This window comes from Pan troglodytes, chromosome 13 (genome assembly GCF_028858775.2).
Source record: "Pan troglodytes isolate AG18354 chromosome 13, NHGRI_mPanTro3-v2.0_pri, whole genome shotgun sequence".
In the NCBI taxonomy this organism is placed as follows: Eukaryota; Metazoa; Chordata; class Mammalia; order Primates; family Hominidae; genus Pan; species Pan troglodytes.
In genome coordinates, this window is record NC_072411.2 from 121,239,923 (window position 1) to 121,259,417 (window position 19,495).

The 19,495-nt window shown below is 58.1% G+C and overlaps 2 protein-coding genes across 2 annotated transcripts; both read right to left on the reverse strand.

Moving 5' to 3' along the window:
* Positions 1-2,129: 2,129 nt before the first annotated feature.
* Positions 2,130-6,099, reverse strand: FEV (FEV transcription factor, ETS family member). Its single transcript, XM_003309482.6, has 3 exons — positions 6,033-6,099; positions 5,240-5,314; positions 2,130-3,269 (listed from the first exon to the last, which is right to left on the reverse strand). Exons 1-3 carry the CDS (start codon positions 6,082-6,084, stop codon positions 2,680-2,682), a joined length of 717 nt encoding a protein of 238 aa, XP_003309530.3. The 5' UTR covers positions 6,085-6,099; the 3' UTR covers positions 2,130-2,679.
* A 5,297-nt stretch (positions 6,100-11,396) lies between these two features.
* CRYBA2 (crystallin beta A2) lies at positions 11,397-15,272 on the reverse strand. Its single transcript, XM_016950532.4, has 5 exons — positions 14,582-15,272; positions 14,223-14,387; positions 13,309-13,450; positions 12,059-12,201; positions 11,397-11,605 (listed from the first exon to the last, which is right to left on the reverse strand). Exons 2-5 carry the CDS (start codon positions 14,381-14,383, stop codon positions 11,458-11,460), a joined length of 594 nt encoding a protein of 197 aa, XP_016806021.1. The 5' UTR covers positions 14,384-14,387; positions 14,582-15,272; the 3' UTR covers positions 11,397-11,457.
* Between the last annotated feature and the right edge of the window lie 4,223 nt (positions 15,273-19,495).

Below are 19,495 nucleotides of genomic sequence, written 5' to 3' on the forward strand. Positions count from 1 at the left end.
TCGGCCTGGCAGCCTGGGCAACAGAGAGAGACACTGCCTCAAAAAAAAAAAAATAAATAAAAGGCATTGAGAAAAGAAAGGGAGGAAGGGAGGATTTTGACAAAAAATTATCAATAGTAACAGTGGCGTCTGTGTAACAGGACTATAGGTTTGGCTTTTTATTTATTTATTTATTTATTTTTGATGGAATCTTGCTCTGTCGCCCAGGCTGGAGTGCAGTGGTGCGATCTCGGCTCACTGCAAACTCTGCCTCCCGGTTCAAGCGATTCTCCTGCCTCAGCCTCCCAAGTAGCTGGGACTACAGGCGCCCGCCACCACGCTCGGCTAATTTTTTGTATTCTTAGTAGAGACGGGGTTTCACCGTGTTAGCCAGGAGGGTCTCTATCTCTTGACCTCCTGATCCGCCTGCCTCGGCCTCCCAAAGTGCTGAGATTACAGGCGTGAGCCACCGCGCCTGGCCCCTTCATGCGTCTTTACACGCTTCATCCAACCAATAGTTCATGGAGGCCTTAGGTGTGTGTTTCCAAATTTTCTATGCTGAGTGTGTGTTCTTTGGAAAACTAGAAAAAATAAAGCGAAAAATAAAATGAAAATGAATAAAGACTCTTTCCCTGGCTAAATTCTTTGGGAAGGGGCGTCAGGCCCACCCCACACCCCCAACTGCTCAGCCTCCCGCCTGCATTGCCCCTTCCTGTGCCCAAGAAGAGGTGTGCGCGTGGAAAAGAACAGCCAGGACAGAGGGGGAAAGGAGAGCCAGGGGCTTGCCTTGAGGAGCAGTTGCCTTGAGGTTGGGGACTGTCCCTTTAGGCACCTTCCCCAGTGTTGTTTTCCTCTAAGCGAAGGCGTTTAAAAACGAATAGAACTTAAGGGCAGTGGCCCTGGTGGGAGGGCGCAGTATTCAGAAGGGCCTCTAGGTGGTGAGGAAAGGGGCCCAGCCAGGAGAATAATTCACTCGACCCGCTTCCCAGGCTTCCAGAGGTCAGACCTGGGATGCAGCGTTCCCCTTTTCACCCTCCTCTCTGAAGGCCAAAGGAGACCTGGAGACGACTGGGTCCTGCAGTCCTCAGTCTGGCCAGGCACGTGCGGTTTGCACTGCGCGGTGCACAAAATCCTCCCCGGCTTAGGTGCAAAGCTCTCCCCAGCGTACCCTCCTCCGACCAGCAGAGGGCGCGCACCGCCCGCGAGAAGGAGGTGCAGGAGCTAGACTCGGAGGGGAGGCTGCGAGCCGCTAGCGCAGGAGCCGGGTGGGAGAGAGACCCCTTCTTCTGCAAATGAGGAGGCCGAGCAGAAGAAAGACGGCGACAGATGTTGGGGGGAGGGGACGGTTTGTGAAGGATAGGGAGAGAAAGTCTAAGTGAGAGTAGGATGAGGAGGGGAGGGTGGTTGGGGAAGGGGATGAAATAGGGTGGCTGAGGGAAGGCTGAGGTGGGGTGAAGCTCAGCCAGGAGGGATGAAGGTTGGGATGAGGTGAGGGGCGGGTGAAAGGATGGGCGAGACGGGGAAGATGTGATGTGGGTGCCTATTAGGATGGGGTGGGGTGAGGGGCGGGTGGAAGGATGGGTGAGATGAGGGGGTGGGGTGCGCGTGCCTATTGGGATAAGATGGGGTGAGGGGAGGGTGGAAGGATGGGTGAGAGGGGGAAGATGTGATGTGGGTGCCTGTTAGGATGGGGTGGGGTGAGGGGCGGGTGGAAGGGTGGGTGAGATGGGGAGGGTTGGGTGGGGTGGGAGTGGGGGTTGGGTGCCTATTGGGATGGGGTGGGGTGAGGGGTGGGTGGAAGGGTGAGTGAGATGGGGAGGGTGGGGTGCAGGTGTCTGCTGGGACGGAAGTAGGGATAGAGTGGGGTGAAGGGCAACTGGACGGGAGTGAGGTGAGCTGGGGTCGCCTGGCAGGGTGGGTATGAGGCAAGGCGACTCCCTCGGGCTGAGCCCACCAACCAGGACTCTCGCTGCCTGCGGGCGGCGCCCAAGCCCGCGCCACCCTCCTTCTCGGGACGTTTTCCTTGGCAGTTCTCTGCTCAGGCCCGAGATGAGCCTCTCCCTGCTTTCCCCTAACCACGGGTTCTGGCGCAGCAAAGAACAGAGAGAGAAGAGGCAGCGGAGAGCTCAGGAGCTTTAATGGGGCTGAAAGGGTCAGAAACACACTGGGAGTTTCTCCTGGGAGTGTGGGGACAGGAGGAAGGGGGCCGTGTGTCACGGAGGACGGTGGCTTTCACCAAACCTGCTCAGGTCCCAGGAAGGAGGACCGTGAGAGGCCTCCACGTGCTGAGGTGGGAGCAGTTCCTTGGGGAAGAGCAAAAGTGGGAAAAGATTTGGCACTCGTTAAAGAGAAGTGATATTGAATGGGGCTTCTAGGAGCCAGGCGGAAATGCACTGGAGTGGTGGGGAGACAAGAGAGGTCCACAAATCCCCTCCGGGACCTGGAGACCTAGAAGAAAAAAAGTGAAAGAGGGCGCACATCGCCCTCCTCAGGGGACTGCGGGGTGGGACAGGAGCAAATCTAGTACCAGACAAGGATTGAGGGAGCTCCGGTCCCGTCCCCCTGCTAAGTGCGACAGGTGGAGTAAACTCTGGATTAGAGGACGGTTGACGGAGGCTCCCGGGCCCTCCCCGGGATGCAGATGGGATCGGGCGAGACTCTAGGCGTGCGGGCGACGCCGCAGGCACCCGACCGCCCCGTCTAGTGGTAATGGCCCCCCAAGTGCGAGGCTGCGGCCACGGCCCCGAAGGGCCCGGGCGGGGGCTGCAAGCTGGGACTGGGGTAGAGCGCGGCGGTGGCGGCGGCAGCGGTGGCGGCGGGGCCCGGGCCCGGCCAGTAGGAGAAGCCGGCGGGCGCGACCCCGGCCGAGGCGGCCATGAGGTTGAGTTTGGAGAGGCCAGGGAAGGGCAGCGGGGCGAGGCCGGCGGGCAGCTTGTAGAGCGCGCCGTCCTGGGCGGCCGCGGCGGCGGCAGCAGCTGCGGCGGCGGCATGGGCGTGCGCGGGCGGCGGCTGGCAGGCCTGTGCCAGGCCCTGGAAGTCGAAGCGGTAGGCGTAGCGCTTGCCATGCACCTTGCTCATGATGTTCTTGTCGTAGTAGTAGCGCAGGGCGCGGCTCAGCTTGTCGTAGTTCATGTTGGGCTTGCTCTTGCGCTCGCCCCACCGCCGCGCCACCTCGTCCGGGTCCGTGAGCTTGAACTCGCCGTGACCGCCCTCCCACGCGATGCAGCCGGCGTTCGCGCGGTCAGCCAGCAGCTCCAGCAGAAACTGCCACAGCTGGATCTGTCCGCTGCCTGTGGGGAGGGGGGCGGTCAGCCACAGGCGGGAGCGGGGAGGCGGGAACTGGGGAAGAGTGCTGGCGGGAAACCGACCCACCCCGGCAGGAACCGGCACTGGGGGAGGAAAAGTGCAAGTCAAACTGCAGCTGCTTTCGGCGGGAGAGGCCGGCCCGGGAGGGGCTGATCAGCAGAGTGGTCTGTAGCCTTTACCGCGCTTTTGCACAATGGAAATGCGGCTTCCACTGAAGAGCACGTAGCTTTCCGGATGCACGGTTTTGTGGAACTTGGGGGTTGGGGGGAAGGGGAAACATTGCCTCCCCCACGTGAGCGCAGCGGCGCACCAAGGCACTTGGCTTTCCAAGGCGAGCAAGGACAGATATCCGCCGCCACTCTCCATCTCAGCCGGGCGCCCTTATTTAGGGAAAAGCCGCACAACCGTACAGGGCGGCCTTGGGCAGAATGATTGGACTGCCCCATCCCAGCTGGACCACATCCAGGGGTGGGAAGGGACAGGCGTGCAGCAGGACGACCCCAACCACTGCTGGACAAGGCCCAGCTAGTCCCGAGTCCCCAAAGACGTAGTTGGACAGGCTACTCCTGAGGTGGAGTGGTGGCTGGCTCCCCTGGGACACCACATCCGACAGGAGTAGGAACAATGGCCCCCTATACGTGACAGGAGGGGCAAGCTCTCATGGGCTCACTATCCTAGCCACCTTCGGGTGCGCAGGCCTCTGCGCTGGCCCTGAGAATTTGGCCTCTTATTTTCGGAACAGGCGGGATTCCCTGCCTACGAAGGTGCCATCGTTCTCGGGGCCTGATGAACAACTCTGAGGAGGGGAACGGACCGAGCAGCTGTTGTGCTTGGCTACCAACCTCCTCCTGTCTTTGTGTGATCTCCCTCCGAATTCGGTTGCTGGAGGCAGCAAGGAGGTTTTTCCAGGATATGCGAGTAGTTAGAGAGTGGGGTCCCAGAATTCCTGCTCCCCTGTCTTGGAGCCTCAAGCAGACAGGCAGAGAAAAATCCCGATACAATTACCCCCACTCCCTTTTAGAATAAAACGGATTTTCCTCAAAGTGGTCTGCTTACTGCCTCAAATGTAGTCTTTTGAACCCCTCTTACTTTTTCAGCCACTGGCTTAGAATCCAGACGCTACCCTCCCCCATAATTTCAATCCCAATCCCTTCAAGCCAGCCCAGCAAAGAGCTTCCTGGTTTCTGGTCCCCAGAGTTAAGTTTTAGGGTCAGAAGCAAGGGAAGGTTTGGGTACAAAGGTGCAGCTGGCACCAAAGGCGGAGCAACCTCAGCGGCTTGGATGACCGTTCCTGTTGGGCATAGTTTCCTTCTGGATAAAAGAGTCGCCAACCTCGTTTTTGTGGTTTCTGTCTCTTGGTGAGATCTAGGGTAACGACTGAGATGGGGACTGTGGGGAGACGCTGCTTGAAGAGCCAGCCGTCAAAAGGGTAATTTAGCGACTACCCGTGGAGCGCTGGTGGTGAACCTGGGAATCAATTGCAATCGTCTGGCAGAGCTGGCCAGCAGAGATCAGCCGGCGTGAGTCAGCGCCGGAGGGTGAAGCAGGTGGCAGTAGCCAGGATCTAGTGATTGGGAAGCCCGCTGTGTTTGGGGAGTAATTCCCCCGGTTCCATTGCCGGCTGGTGCTGCGGCCTTGAGCTCCTACTACCAGCAGGGAAAGGACGCTAAGTGTCCCAGCCCCTGCCCCAAAGCCTGGAAAACCATACACAGCAGCAAAAGGGCCTGGGGCTGGGATCCTCTCCATCTGCCTTGGCCTGCAACTCTTTTCCTGGTGCTCAGGAGATGCAGGAGCCAAAAACCAAGTGACTGTCTTCCCAAGGCCTCCCCACAATCAGGCCAGGACTCCGGGCTTCAGTGTGAACCCTAGGTCCACACTGCTCCCACCTACTGTCCGCCTGTGCCCTGACCCCAACCAACCTCGCCTCCGCCGCCCAGCGCGCCGGCCATCTCACCTTTCTGAACCGCGGGGCTCAGCGGCCCCCAGCTCGGGTTCTTCCCGTCCTTGAAGAGACCATCTCCGACGGGATCTGCAAGCAGCAGAAGAAAAGAATCAGGAGAACCCCGGGCGGAAGTTGTGGGCTTGACAAAAGGGCCCCGGGCCAAGGCTCAAGGGGGGTGCTGTGGTCCCCAGGCGCGAGGCTGGGCGCCCGGGCCACCCGGCTCCTCCTCCCGGAGCCTGGTCCAGGCGCGCTGCGCGGAGCCCCTCCATAGAGCCCAAGTCAGGAAACGCGTCCAGGAAAAAGGAAATCCGCTTTCCGAAGGGGCCGGCTGGAGCCTTATAAAGCCGAGCGGGGAACTGCGCCAGCCGAGCTGGAGCGCGGAGAGAAGAGGAGGGTGCCTGGAGGGCCGGCCTGAAGCTCTTAGCAGCAAGGTGAGGAGCCGTGAGAGCGCAGGGGCGACGCCCGCGGACCACAGCCTTCTGGTACGGCTCGGCCACAGAGTACTCCACCACGCCAGAGACCCCTGCTTCCCCTCTCAGGCTCTTTCGGGTCCCTGAGTCCCGGCTCTTGGCCCCCAGGCTCCCAATCTGCTCATTTCAACTCCTCTAGACCCTGCACTGAAACCCAGAGCTCTCTATCTGCCTTTAGGTCTCCCCAGTGCCCTGAATTACAATCGGCCCTCCATGCAACCCGAATCTCCGGACACTTCTCCTTCCCCTGGACCCCAGCACTCTCTTCCCATGCCTGAGCCTAGACTTCCCGCCCCAGGTTCCGGTGCCACCAGCCTCCGGCTGGTCCCTGGTACCTGGCAGGTACATGTTGATCAGCAGGGGCTGGGAGGCGCCGCTCTGTCTCATCGCCGCCGGGGACTGGGCGGTGGGAGATGGGGGGGACGGGGAAGGGGGGCGAGGCAGGCTTTGCGCTCGGTGGCACCGATCCCCGCCCGAAGCGACCGCGGGTGACAAGGAGGAGAAGACGGCGCCGGGTCCGGCAGGGCCTGGCGGGAGGGGGCAGCCCGGGCGTGGCGGGGGTTGCGGGGGGGTCCTGGAGAAACGCTTCCAGCTAAGGGGCCGCTTGGAACCCTCCGGCCCCCGCGCGGCCAGGGGCCGCAATTTCCGTTTTAATTAAAGCGCTGCCGCCTCGGCCCCCAGGACCCCGCCCCCGCCCCTCTTATCGTCCCATCGCAATAAAGTCTCCAACGCGCCGCGCCACAGCCAAGCGCACACGGCAGCCCCCCGCGCCCCGCAGCCGGGGAGACGCGCGGGGGATGGGCCCGGGCCATGTGCCCTGATGGGAGCCTAGAGCGCGTGTCTTTTCCGCCTCCCTGACTCTCTGCAAATAGTGATGGGGCTGGTGTACCCGGCCCCACCTCGGACCCCAGCAGCCACAGCCCCCTCCCTAGTGCCCTTCTTCCAGTCGGCTCCCGCTCCACTCGCCGCTCACTCTCCTCCCCCTCCCTCCCTCTATCCCCACCCGGGTTCCCGTCTCCAGGCTGCGTTATCTGCATCTTCACTTTTAAATTTCCGCTTCCCTCCCTCTCGCCTGTCGCTGCGCGCCCGGCCCTGCAGCCGTTGCTCCCTTTATCTCTGCCCGCACCCCCGCTCCCTCCTCCTCTTCTCCCACTCTCTGCTCTTCCCTAGAGACCCGAACCCCTTCCCTATCTCCTTCTTGCTTTGGCCCGTTTCCTGCCTTTCTAGGGCCCCCAAGCCTCAGGCCTGGTGCTGGGCCATCTCTCCTGGCAACTTATGATGGGTGGCCCCCTCTTCCGTCCTCCCCGCCCCCTTCTAGGTCTCTCTTTACCGGCTATTCTAGGCTTTTCTCTCCGACTCTCATTTCCCCTCCAGCCTTCTCTCTCCCTCTCATCCTTCTCCCTCCCTTCCTTTTCTCATTCATTCAGTCCCCACAAATTAGTAGTGGCCTGGACTGCTGAAGGCCTCTAAAGATGTTGAGAATCTGTCCTGGCTTTCCCTGATGGGTTCCTGAGCCCCCTGCTACTTCCCTGTACAACTATTCCACTCCCATCCTTCCCCATCCCCTGTCCTCCCAGTCTGCCACCCACCCTCACCACTACTCCCATTCTGGCTATCCCTGAACGAGGCTGGAGAGGTGGAGGGGTTAAGACAGGGTTGTGCACTGTACAAGGCTGGAATCCACTCCAAGAAAAGGATTCCTATTTCTAACTCATGCAAAGATGTTGATGTGGTTCCCAAGTGGCCTGGAGTCTCTCTGGGTACCTATGGGGCTTCCTGGCTCTGGAGAGGCAGGCTAAGGAGGATGCTGGCTGAAGATGAGGCTCCAGCCCAGAAGCCCACCTTCTGCAGCCTTGCAGTATGGAACGGGTACTGTCAAAACTGGTATTCTCAAAGTCCTCTCTCATTGCTTGAGCCCAGGGGTGGAGGAGGCCTGGGAATGGGCAGGTCTCCTGCTAAGTGCCTGGTCCTGGGATGCCTGATTGAGGATGGCTGGAAACTCCTACTTCTGGGGTTCTACAGGGCCCATGTTCACCCTCATTTGCTGCAACTTCTGGAGTGTTCATCTTTGCTCGTGGAGGGTGCAAAGGAGCCAGGGAGAAGAGTGGGAGGCAGAGTGTGGAGGGAAAAAGAGGGATCCCAGGACCTGGGAGGATCCTACTGGGACAGGGATGAAGCCTTCAGGATGTGGACCTGGAATCTGGTGGGAGCAAAGACTAGAGGTTGGAATGTTCCCTGTGGACCAAACTCAGGGCTCCGCAGAAGGTGAGGGCCTTGAAGTTGGGATCAAGATCCCAATCCCTCTCCTTCTCATTCCTCTTTCTGCTTCCCCCACCCACTATGGACAGAAAACAAGGAGCAGGAGGTAAGAACAGAAAATAGCCAGGGGCAGGAGGTAAGAGCTGGGAAAGCTGGGAGGCATCAAAATTCACCCACTTAATGCTCTCAGTGGGAGGCTAAGGTGTAAAGGAGAGGGTCCTAGTGAGGTCTACCCAAATATCCCAGCTGTGAGCTGGGCAAGGATCAACAGTACAGGCTTTATCCCTCAGTCTTACCCAGAAGTCATTTGCTGAGGGGGTGGAGCACCAGGAAATGTGTGCATGGGGGGCAGTCATCTCCACCCACCTGAGTCTTGATCTTCTCCATCCTCTCCTTCTGCAAGTACAGCTAGGGAAGCCAACAGGAGAGTCCTTGGCAGTTTCCCCTTCATCCCCTCCCTACCCTGCTGAGCGCTGGTGCCATGTGGTTCTGCAGATGGCCAGCCTGCCCAGAATGAATGGAGGACCAGAAGGTGAAAGCATTCGAGTTTAGACTGCCTCTGCGACCCCCACTCCTTAGCTGTAGATGGATGTAGGGAGCAGAACATGACCTCTAGGTCCAGAAAACCTAGAAGGTCCATGCTGGCAAAGGCTGCAGCAAATATTAGCTCCCCTGACTTCTGCATTGCACAGATGGGGAAACGGAGACCCAGAGACCTGAGCCCAGTTCAGAGTCATACTTCTAGTTCCTGAAGCCATCTTGCTGATTCTTCCCAGCAACCACAGATACCCCTGTAGGGAGAGCAGCTCAGTCAAGGGCAGATTCCAGATCTCCCTTTGCTCATTGCCTGCTCCCCAAAGCAAGCAGTGGGGAAGTGGCCTGCTGGGCTCTGAAGCCAGTTTGCCTGGGTTCTAGTTTCAACTCCTGACTCTCCCATTTCCTGGTTATGTGACTTTGGGGGAAGTAACATAGCCTCTGTACTGTACTTGCATCTCCTCATTTGTAAAATGGGTATGGACCAGCGCAGTGGCTCATGCCTGTAATCCCAGCACTTTGGGAGGCCAAGGAGGGTGGATCACCTGAGGTCAGGAGTTCAAGACCAGCCTGGCCAACAAGGTGAAACCCCATCTCTACAAAAATACAAAAATTAGCCTGGCATGATGGCAGGTGCCTGTAATCCCAGTTACTCAGGGGCTGAGGTGGAAGAATTGCTTGAACCCAGGAGGTGGAGGTTGCAATGAGCTGAGATCGTGCCAACGCACTCCATCCTGGGCAACAGAGCGAGACTCCGTCTCAAAATAAAAATAAAAATAAATAAAAATAAAATGGGTATGATAGTACCTGCCATACAGAATGATGAGGTTTATATGAGATAACACATGTGAAGGGCTTAGAACAGATTCTATACATGTAGCTATTGTAAATATTGCCATTCCACAAGGGGATGGGGAGGTGCCCATGACCAGCCAGGAACCCCAGGTTCCTCTGGGGCCCACAGAAGTTTGGGGCTCTGCTGAGGCCTGTGGCTTTTAGCCACAGCTCAGTTCAGCCTCCACCTAACAGCCTGGATTTAGGGCCAAGAACTCTGTGTTCAAATCCTGGTTTTGCCACCAATTAAGTGGGTGATGTCATCAAAGCTTCTCCTTGGACCCCCAGTTTGGTAAAATAGATGAAATTGGAGAGTATTAGGAGGATTGAATGCAACAAGGGCCATGGACTCTAGAGCCCATTCGAGTGTAAAGCAAAATTTATACGCCACCCAAAGCTCACTCCCTTGGTTCCCTGACCCAACCCTAGGATCCATAGTGGGGAAGTAGGGGAAGGAGGTCCCTACATTGACTACCCCAGTGCTTTTCCATAACACCACAAACATTTGCAGGGGTTTCTCATGGAATCCTCCCAACAGCCCCTGTGAGACAGGCAGGACAGTGGCCAATAGCCCCAGTTTACAAGGTGAGGGAATTGGGTCCCAGGTGTTCTGACTTATGGTCCAGAGCTCTTCCCAAAGGAGCAGCTGCCTGACTTTGCACAGCTGAACCTCTGGGGATTTCAGGCCCAAGTCTGACTGCTCCCTGGCATTGTCCTGCCCTGCCTGGCCTGGGGCAATAATTAGAGCCACCCTTCCCCACTGATAGGTCCACTGGGGACTTGAAAACACAAGAATCCCTGAAGGACAGGATGAAGGCAGTCCCAAGAATCTTGAGAGGCTCTGTCTGTGTGGGGGTTGGGGGGGCATCACCAACTGGACCGAAGAGGGAACTGGGAAAAAACCCATACTAGTGCCAGAGGCTCTAATGGCTGCCACCATACTCAGCCCTGCCATGCCTATGGGCACCTGCCACTTGCCCAGAACCCAGGCTTAGCAACTGAGGGGTGACTTCTACAGCTCACCAGTTTTCTGAAGGGTAGGGAGGGAAAGGAAGAGTGAAGAGGGGGTGGTATGGAGCAGCTGAGAGCGGGGATACGAAGATGCTTTGTAAATGCTGGAGTTCAACACCACTGCAAGGGATTGTCATTGTTCAAAGGGTCTGGGGGCTGGGCTCAGAGGGTGGAAGTCCCCCCTTTGAAGGCCCTGGGAAGCAGTGGGGTTTCCCACTAACTCCCCTCCTGCGAATGGAGGAAATGGGACAACGCAGGAGGCTCAGGCTTCCCTGACTGGGCAGGGAACTGGGTGAAGATAAAGGTTGAAAATGCTCTGGGGTTACAGAGGAAGCCCAGAACTTCAGTGCATGGTAAGGAAGTTCTGCCCTGCATGATGGTACCTGGGCCAGGAGATGTGTGGAAGCTGCAATCCAGCTATGAGCCCTGTTGCTGGGGTGTGTCCACCCCACCCACAAGGTGGCAAAGGTGCCATCTGAGCTAGCAGTACCCTGGGCCCATAGTGGTGGACCTTACCAAGGAGAGGTTTGGGACTGGTGCCATTTAACAGAATTGCTAAGGTTTTTTTTGTTGTTGTTGTTTTTGTTTGTTTGTTTCGGAGTCTTGCTCTGTCGCCAGGCTGGAGTGCAGTGGCACGATCTCGGCTCACTGCAGCCTCCGCCTCCCAAGTTCAAGCAATTCTCCTGCCTCAGCCTCCCAAGTAGCTGGGATTACAGGTGTGCACCACCACACCCAGCTAATTTTGGTATTTTTAGTAGAGACGGGGTTTCACCATGTTGACCAGGATGGTTTCAATCTCTTGACCTTGTGAGCCACCTGTCTCGGCCTCCCAAAGTGCTGGGATTGCAGGAATGAGCCACTGCGCCCAGCCAGAATTGCTAAGATTCTTACCAGCACTTTGCTGTCAGCCCCACCAGAGCCTACCCACACACAACCTCAGCCAGCTTACGCTTCGTAGCCAAGGATGCTGGAGACTGTGGGGAGGGTCAGCTTGGCAGGGAGGGACCTTCAGAAAGATGAGGATGGAGATCACAAAGCAAGACACCAAGGAGGCAAGAGGGGCAGGAAGATTCAGGAACCTTTATTGAGTGTCCTCAGGGAAGGTGTCTGGGGCCATGGAGCCTAGTGCTGGACTCTCCGGATGGACTGCAGCTGCCCAGTGTGGGCCTGTGTGCCGAGCTCACTGTAAGTACAGAACTCTCCGCTGTGCCGGTCCCGCTCCAACACATACTGGTAGCCTCGGTAGCCTGGGTACTGGTAGGCCACCCACCTAGGCCAGTGAGGGTACAGAGGCGGGGAGTAAGCTCTGACCCCACCCCCACCCTATGTTCTCCACCAGCAGCCCCCCTTTTGTAGCTCCCAACCCCCAATTCCAAAATCATTGCTTCAACTTTCTCTACGTGGCTCTCTCCCTCCCCTGCCCAGTGCTTCCAGTCTTTCTATCACTGTTCTCATCCAGTCTTCTATATCCACCCCCTATTTCCTCCACCCCCTCAGGTTTTCCAGCCCTTCATCTGTGCCCATATTGCCCGCTGCCCCCCATTCTCCTAGGACCTCCACATTTCCTCCCTTCCAGTCTGACTCCATCATCTCACCTCCCCTTGCCTCCAAGTCCCCAATATCTCTCTTAGCGCCCTCTCCACATCGCTTTTCTCCACCCTCTTCCTTGGTCCCCATTGCCTCCCTGCTCTTCTGTCTCCCTGGTTCCAGTTCTAGAACTCACGCTCCAGAGCTGACTTTGAGGGAACCCACATCCTTGCTGGCCCAGCCCATGGAGGGCAGGGATGGGTAGTCATCAACGAGGTCAAACTTGCAGCCTTGGAAGTTGTCCCCCTCAAACAGTGTCACACGGCTGTCATTGTGGTTCTGAGGCACAGCAAGGTCAGGACAGAAAGATCAGGGCTTCCAAAGGGTTAACGGATACATCATCTGCCTCACTTCCCCCACCCACTGCACCACACAAGCTGTGAAGCTGTCTAGGACCCACAGGCACTCCCAGAGCTCACCCCATCAGCTCCCTGGCAGTCTGGGAAATGGATCGCTCAGAGGCTCCCCCAAACCTGGCCCCTCCCATGACTTTGAGATAAGGAGGTGATTGGGGGATAGGATTTCCAGAGACCCTTTCAGGTCAGGACTAGAGAGCATCTTGTGACATGGGCCCATTTTGCAGGAGAAAAATCAGAGGTCCTTAGAGAAATCTGTCCCATTCACCAAAACAGTTCCCTGAGGTCCTCATTGACTAACTACCCAATCCCTTGCCCAGCCCCTTCGCACAGCCTCTCACAGATTAGTGCCCAGCTAAGAGGTACTGGGTGGTAGAATCAGAATAGACATGTCAGGGCATCAATACTGATTGCATCTTGGCTCCGGCCTTCCCACCGCAGGGTTCTTCAGCCTCTTGGAACAGAAGAATTGGGCTGGCCTGGGCTGGGTCCTCTGCTCTCCACTTCCCAGCCCTACTAGTAACCAGGTCGGCACAAATGGAAAATGAGGTCCTCTCTTTCGGTGTATTTGATTCATTAACAACACGCTTACACACACAATAACACACACACAAACACACTGAGACTGACTCTTTTCAGTGACCCTGGGCAAGCCACTTTGTCCCTTTGAGCCCCGTTTCCACACCTGTGTATGGGGCTAACAGCAGTCACCCTGACCTCACATGGCTGTGTGACGACAGAGGCACTCACTCACACGTGTGGACGATGGAATGTGGGGGAACCCTGGGCGCTCAGGACTGGGATGGCCTCAGCGCTGTCCGTGGTGATGATTTCTGGGCTCCGGGCCTACGCCCACAATCCCAACTGTCTTGAAGACACCCTTCTGATTCTGAGAAATAATGCTACTACCACCCATCTCGGAGTTTGTTTACACACCCCCCATGCAGGGCTTGAACAGCCTTTCTAGGTGCCATGGTGAGGCCAGGGCCTGGAGCTAGGAGGCAGGGGAGGAGAAGTGGGCTGTGCTCACCGCGCAGAGCACTGGCCGGAAGGACAGCAGCTGGTTGCTGTTGTGGCTGCTGCTGCCACTCCAGGCGCTCCAGCGAGGATAGTCTCCCTTCTCCAGAATGAACTGCTGTCCCTGGAAGTCGGGGTACTCAAAGGCCACCCAACTGGAAAAGGAGAAGAGCTGGGAGGTATCTGCCGCAGCCGCACCCTCTCTGCCCTCCCCCTTGCCGGCCATGATTGAAAAGACTGAGAAGCACAATGTTTTTCTCCAACCCCAAACTCTTCCCCTGACACCCCCATTGTATGACAATCCAGCCCCTCTCGGAACTAAAGGTCCAAAACCTGCTGCTTTCTGGGGTTTGAGGCGCCCAGGCTTCCCCCTCAAGGACCCCAGGTTGGGAAAGAGTTTTCCTGGTTATGAAGATCTCCCGACCCAGTGCTCCTGCCTCAAGGGTTTAGGCCTTTGCATGGGGACACATTGGAGGACCCCTCCTGAATATCATAGCAGAAACTGGGACCTCAGCTGGGGCAGGGATAGGGGGCGGCAGGGTGGGAAAAGCTGGGCTCTGGGAGACCAGGGTGGGGCCAGGGAAAGGGATTGGGTTTCTTTTGTTAAGCCAAGTGCAGAGCCTTCTAATTTTGCACAGAGAAAAACTCTGGGAAGGGTGTAAGTACACTAGAAACCCCTTCACGGTGGGGTCCCATAGGAACCCTCAAGGGGTCGCTTCTCGCCTGTGTCTCTTTAGCTAGCACAAAAATACACAGTTTCCCATGATTTATCTTGCGATGGGTGGGGAATTTTGGGGAGGCTATGGGGTTTCCCATGTTGGCAGGTCTCTCCAGGGCTCACAGGACAGGGGGCTGAGGCTCTGAGCCTAGGCCGGTGGAGCCCAGTGCCCCTCAACCCAGCCCAGCCGCGGCCAGGCAATCACTCACACGCCGTTTTCCACCTTGACCGAGCGCACCCTGGGCAGGCCTCCGCGCTCGCAGACGTTCGCACAGTCGCTTAGCAGCCGACAGCGACGGCCCTGGAAGTCCTCCTCGTCCCAGAGCGTGAGGCTAGCGAGCGCCGGGCCCGGCGCGGTGGCGCTGCTCATGCCGCTGCGGACAGGAAGGGTGGAACCACGCGCTCAGCGTCTCAAGAGCCCCGTTTCGAGCCACACACAGCCTGCCCAACCTGGGTAGCGGATGAAGAACGCGGGGGCTGGACCCGGCCTAGCTCTGGACCCGGCTGCCAGGGGCTCGCAGTCTTCCCGTGCTCCCCTCCCTTCCCCACCCCAGCAGCGGGCATTCACCGGGTGGGTGAGCGCGGCACGCGAGGGAAATGGACGGGCTGCGAGGCTGCGCGCGGCCGGGCGGGCCGAGCTTTATACCTGGGCCTTGTCCCCCTGCCCGCACCCTTTCCCTCGGGGGTGGGGTCGCTGAGTCAGCAGGCAGGCTGCGGTCGGCTCTGGTCTCCGCTGGGGAGCCGAGGCCTCTCCCGCAGCCGCCGCTGTGGCCCCAGCCCGCGGGGAAGACAACAGAAAGTGCTGAGGCGCGCACCCCGCGCCCGCCGCAGCCCAGGCTGACTCCGCGCTTTCTTTCTTTTCAGCCTGAGCCAGGCAGGGCACGCCAGGCCTCGGGGCAGAACGCGCCCTCCCTGTCCCGGCCCTCGGGGACGAAGGGACCTGGCCTCCCCGGGGCCTCGGGCTAAGACCGCGCTGCTGACTCGCTGAGCGGAAGTTCTTCCCAGAGTCTAATCGCCAGCCTTCCTCGGCCCTAGTCCAGGCCTCTCTTTTGGGCGATGCTAAGGCGGAGGTAGAGAAGGCTCTGCCCAAAGGATTCGCTTCATGTGCTCAGTCCTCTTTTTCCTGGGGGATCGGTCCATCGCGGCCCCTTTCCTCCCAAGCGTGCGTTCCCAGATCCTGCGCCATGCCCCCGGGGTGTCCTCGGGCCCGGGAAGGAGAGGAGGCGGTGGTCAGGACTCGCCACGCGGCGGCGCCGGGCGCTGGAAACGACCGCCCCGAGGGCCGCGCGGTTTACTCAGTGTTTAGGCATAATAGCCCCCCAGGGAGTGGCTCGCCGCGGGAGGTAGGAAGAATGTTGGGCTTTAGCTCGGCTCAACCGGTGCCGCTGCGGGTCTCCCACAAAGCTCCAGGCTCTAAGGGTTCCAGCCTCGACGTCTGCCTGAGAGTTAGCCCCTGAGGATGAAGCGCTTAGTTCAGGCCGAGTTCTCTGCTCAGGCTTTCGGGTGCGTGAACTCCATCAATTCTAACACTGACCTGCTAGGAAGATACTGTTATTGTCCTGCATTTCGCAGATGAAGAAGTGGAGGCCCAGAGGGCTTTGGAATGTGGTGCAGGGGTCACAGCTAAGAAATCTCCCAGGGCCGGGCGCAGTGGTTCACGCCTGTGATCCCAGCACTTTGGGAGGCCCAGGTGGGAGGATCTCCTGAACCCAGGAATTTGAGACCAGCCTGGGCGACATGGTGAAACCCCGTCTCTGCAAAAACAAACAAAAATTAGCCGGGCGTGTTGGCATGCGCCTGTAGTCCCAGCTACTTGGGAGCCTGAGATGGGAGAATTGCTCGAGCCCAGGAGGTGGAGGTTGCAGTGAGCCGAAATCAAGCCACTGCACTCCAGTCTGGGCGACAGAGTGAGCTGGGAAAAGGCGGCGGTGGGGGTGGGGGTGGGGGGTGTAGAGAAAAGGGGAGGTAGAGGGGGAAGAGGAAAAGGTTGGGAGCTCCAAAAAGGTTGGGAGTCCCAAGGGGTAGCTCCAGGTAGGAAATTTCCTCACCACTTGCAGTGGAATTTTCTAACCACAGCAAATGAGACACAAAGGCTTCTTGCAAAATTGTAGGTTTTCCTTAATGGTGGTGGGTGGGGGTGGGGATATTCCAGCAGAGGTGAGAGGGGCGAGTGAGAAGGGAGCTAATATTTTGTTGCTTCCATGAGTCACATGCTTCCCTTATGGGTCCTCACAACAGTCCAGCGAGTTAGGTTTGTGTGTACGGTTATGGAAGCGGAGGGTCAAAGAGGTGCAGGGCCTTGTCCAAACTCACATGGCTAGCCAGTTTCAGAGCAAGAATCGAGCTCAGACCTTTGGAAGCCAAAGCCTGTGCTCCGCCGCTGTCCATTGAAGCTCCCGTGCCAAAAAGTGCTCACAGGCCAGCTGCGGACACCCCAGCTCCCAGAAGCCTTGCCACACCAGCCTGCCTTCTAAGCCTTCTTCCCAGTGTTCCATGCTCAGCCCATCTCAGAGCCTTTGCATTTGTTGTTCCAGCTACCTGGAGTGTCTTGGTCACAAGATCGTGGCATGGCTGGCTCCTGTGTCACCTCCTCGGTGATGCTGTTCTAGGCACCCTTCCATCCATCACATCAGCCTTTTTCTTTCTAGCATTTATCACGCTGTAAAGTTATCTTTTTCATCTTGTGTTTATGGGTGTAGCAGCATCTCCCTTACCAGAGTGTAAGCTCCATTTGAAGGGGCAGGGACTGTGTTTTGTTCTCAGTTGTTATCCTCAAACCTAGCACAGTGCTGGATGCATAGTAGGCACTCAATAAAACTTCTTGAACGAGTGAACGAACAAGGTGGTCAGGCGTGGGCCAAATGTCCACGGGAAAAGGGGTGTAGAGAAAATTCTCCAATGGAAGTTGGGGGGGGATCTTGGCAGCTTGCTCTCCCACCTCTGAAGTTCTGGGTTGCTGAGAGCAGGCGCTGGGGGCAGACAGAGGATCCCTTGGGCTCTCTTTTCCCTGGTGAGGAGTTACTGTTGGAGCTCGCAGTGTGTGTGAAGATGGGTGCCAACAGTACAGGGCCCTAGAACTGGGCATGGCGGTAGAGTCCAAGTGAGGAGGATATGGGTCAGAGATGGGACAACCTCAGGCAGGTTTGACTGGGGGTGAGGTCAGAACAGTGTCCTGATTCCCTACCTAGCGGGGGTTTGAACAAACACAAACCTCAAGGAGGGAATACAAACTACAGAGTGGGGCACGAGCCAGTTCTGGACCCTTGGTGTCCCAGTCTTTGCCTTCAGTGTCACCAGCCCGGGCAGGGGTGAGGGGTGAAGAATCAGATCTCGCCTTCCCTCCTTCCCCCATCTCTATCCGACAATTCTGGATTCGGCCACCAGAGGGCAGGAGCAGGCCGCGCTGGCCCGAAAGCTGGCGCGGAGGGCGGGGTGGAAGGGGAGGTCCAGATCGGGAGGGGCCGCGGGCCCGGGTGGCTAGTGCGTCAGGCTGTGCGTCTGCGCTGTCCCTGACGCGGGCGCCAAGTGTTGGTCAGAGGGTGTGGGGGTGTCTGTCGGAGACTGGACACTGTGCACCGAGCGGGGCTGGGGGCTGGGCGTACTCTCGAGGGTCGGGCTCCACGTGTGGGTCCCACGGCGGCATTCTGCAGGAGTGGTGCGTCGCGCCTTTTCCAGGGTTAGGGGAGGAGGAAAAGCGGGGAGGCCGTCCAGCCGAGGTCCAGGTTGGAATTAGGAGTCCCGCTTGGAGTTGGGGAGTGGACCCCGTGTGTGAGAAGGGCCCCTACTCCTCCTCCAGTGTGAAACTCTGGTCTTGGCGGCAGCCAGCCTCTCCCCTTCTCTACCTTCTCCCTCCCCGTGGAAATGGTATGGAGGTACCCCCCCCCCACCCCCTCACCCATGACTTCTAGTTCTAGTAACTGCGACCAGCTCTCTCAGAAATGGGCATACTCACCACCGCCACCCATAGTCACTGGCCCAGAAGACCTCTAAACATCTCAGGGTTCCCCAACGCCCTCAGGCCCCTCCTGACTTTAGGCTTCACAGTTATCACCAAAGAGAAGAACCACTGAGGGGAAGGGGCTTCGAGGCAGCCCTGCCTACTGTGCCAGGAGAGGACTCTGGGATCGATAACCCCCCTTGGGTACCACGGACCCTACTGGTCTCCTCCTTTCCCTACCAGGCTGGTCCAGCTCTGCTCCTCTCCCCAGCTGCCGTGCCCCCCCCCCACCCCTAACAGCTGTTCCTGTTTGTTTTCCCAGATCAGTTGCGCCCAGAGCTTCCTGAAGGATGGGTGCCCAGGTGGCTTTGTTTGCCAGCTCAGCACAGTCACCCCTACCCCCTCCACATCCACAGCCTGGCCTTGGGGCATGGAGCGGGGAATTAGGTAGACAAAACCCAGAAACCCCAGTCGACACTTCACAGAGCCCTCAAAATCTCACAGAGACCTTATCACCCTCAGGGCCCCCACCCTGACCTCATTCAGTTCTCCATCTCACACTGGGACCTTTGAGTCCCACAAGGAAATCCTCAGGACCTCACCCCATCCCTAGCCACCATCTCCTGCCCTCTGATTTCACCGAAACCCCCATCCCATACAGACCCATAAGATCCCACAGAGAATCCTTTGAGCCTAAGTCCCCTCCATGAGGCCCTCACATCCCACCCGGACTCCCATCCCATGTGGGGACACATAGATCCCGCAAGGAAGCCCTCAAACCCACTCCTAAGCTCCTGCCCAATCTCCGTCCTAGGCAAAGGCCCCGAGAATCCCAAAGAAGTGGCACCTCTCTCACCTAGAGCCCCACCCCAGGAACAGCCTGACTGCTCAGTACTGCTGGGCAGCGGAGAGGGGCTGGTGGCCAATGTCCCCTCCTCGAGCGGGTTGCCTCCCAGCCCTCCCCCCTCATTTTACTGGGAAATCATCCAGGGGTTGGGTACTGAAGATGCAAATTCAGGGAAGGGTGCCTTCCCTCACCCTGCCACCATCACCAGCCCCTCCTTTCCACCCCTGCTTCTCTGGCCCCAGCCCCCACCCCCAGTCTGGAGCCCAGAATCAGCAGATGAGCACCTTCCCTGGGGCTGTGCAGGACTGGTCTCCTGGGAGACAGAGATAACGGGTACAGAGACCAGCCCAGTTTGGGCCAGTTAGGAATCCCACCCACACAGACCCATTGTTCTATCCCACTAGAAACAGAGCCCCTCTCCTCTGCCCCTCAGTGGGGTTAGAGAACTGGCCACCATCCAGGGAGCTGGCAGGCAGCTTTCACCATCACTCACACACAAAGCCACAGGGGTGACACAGGGTGACAGGGAGAGGGCACACACAGACACATGTTCAGTCAGATGGAGACAGAATCATCCACAGTTCCAGGCACATAGATGTGATCCCGCAAGCTTCGCATGTGAATAGTCTCATTCTAGGATTCCATAGAAACCTCAATGTCATGTTCATGTATGGCCAGACACTTGGTCACTCACTTAT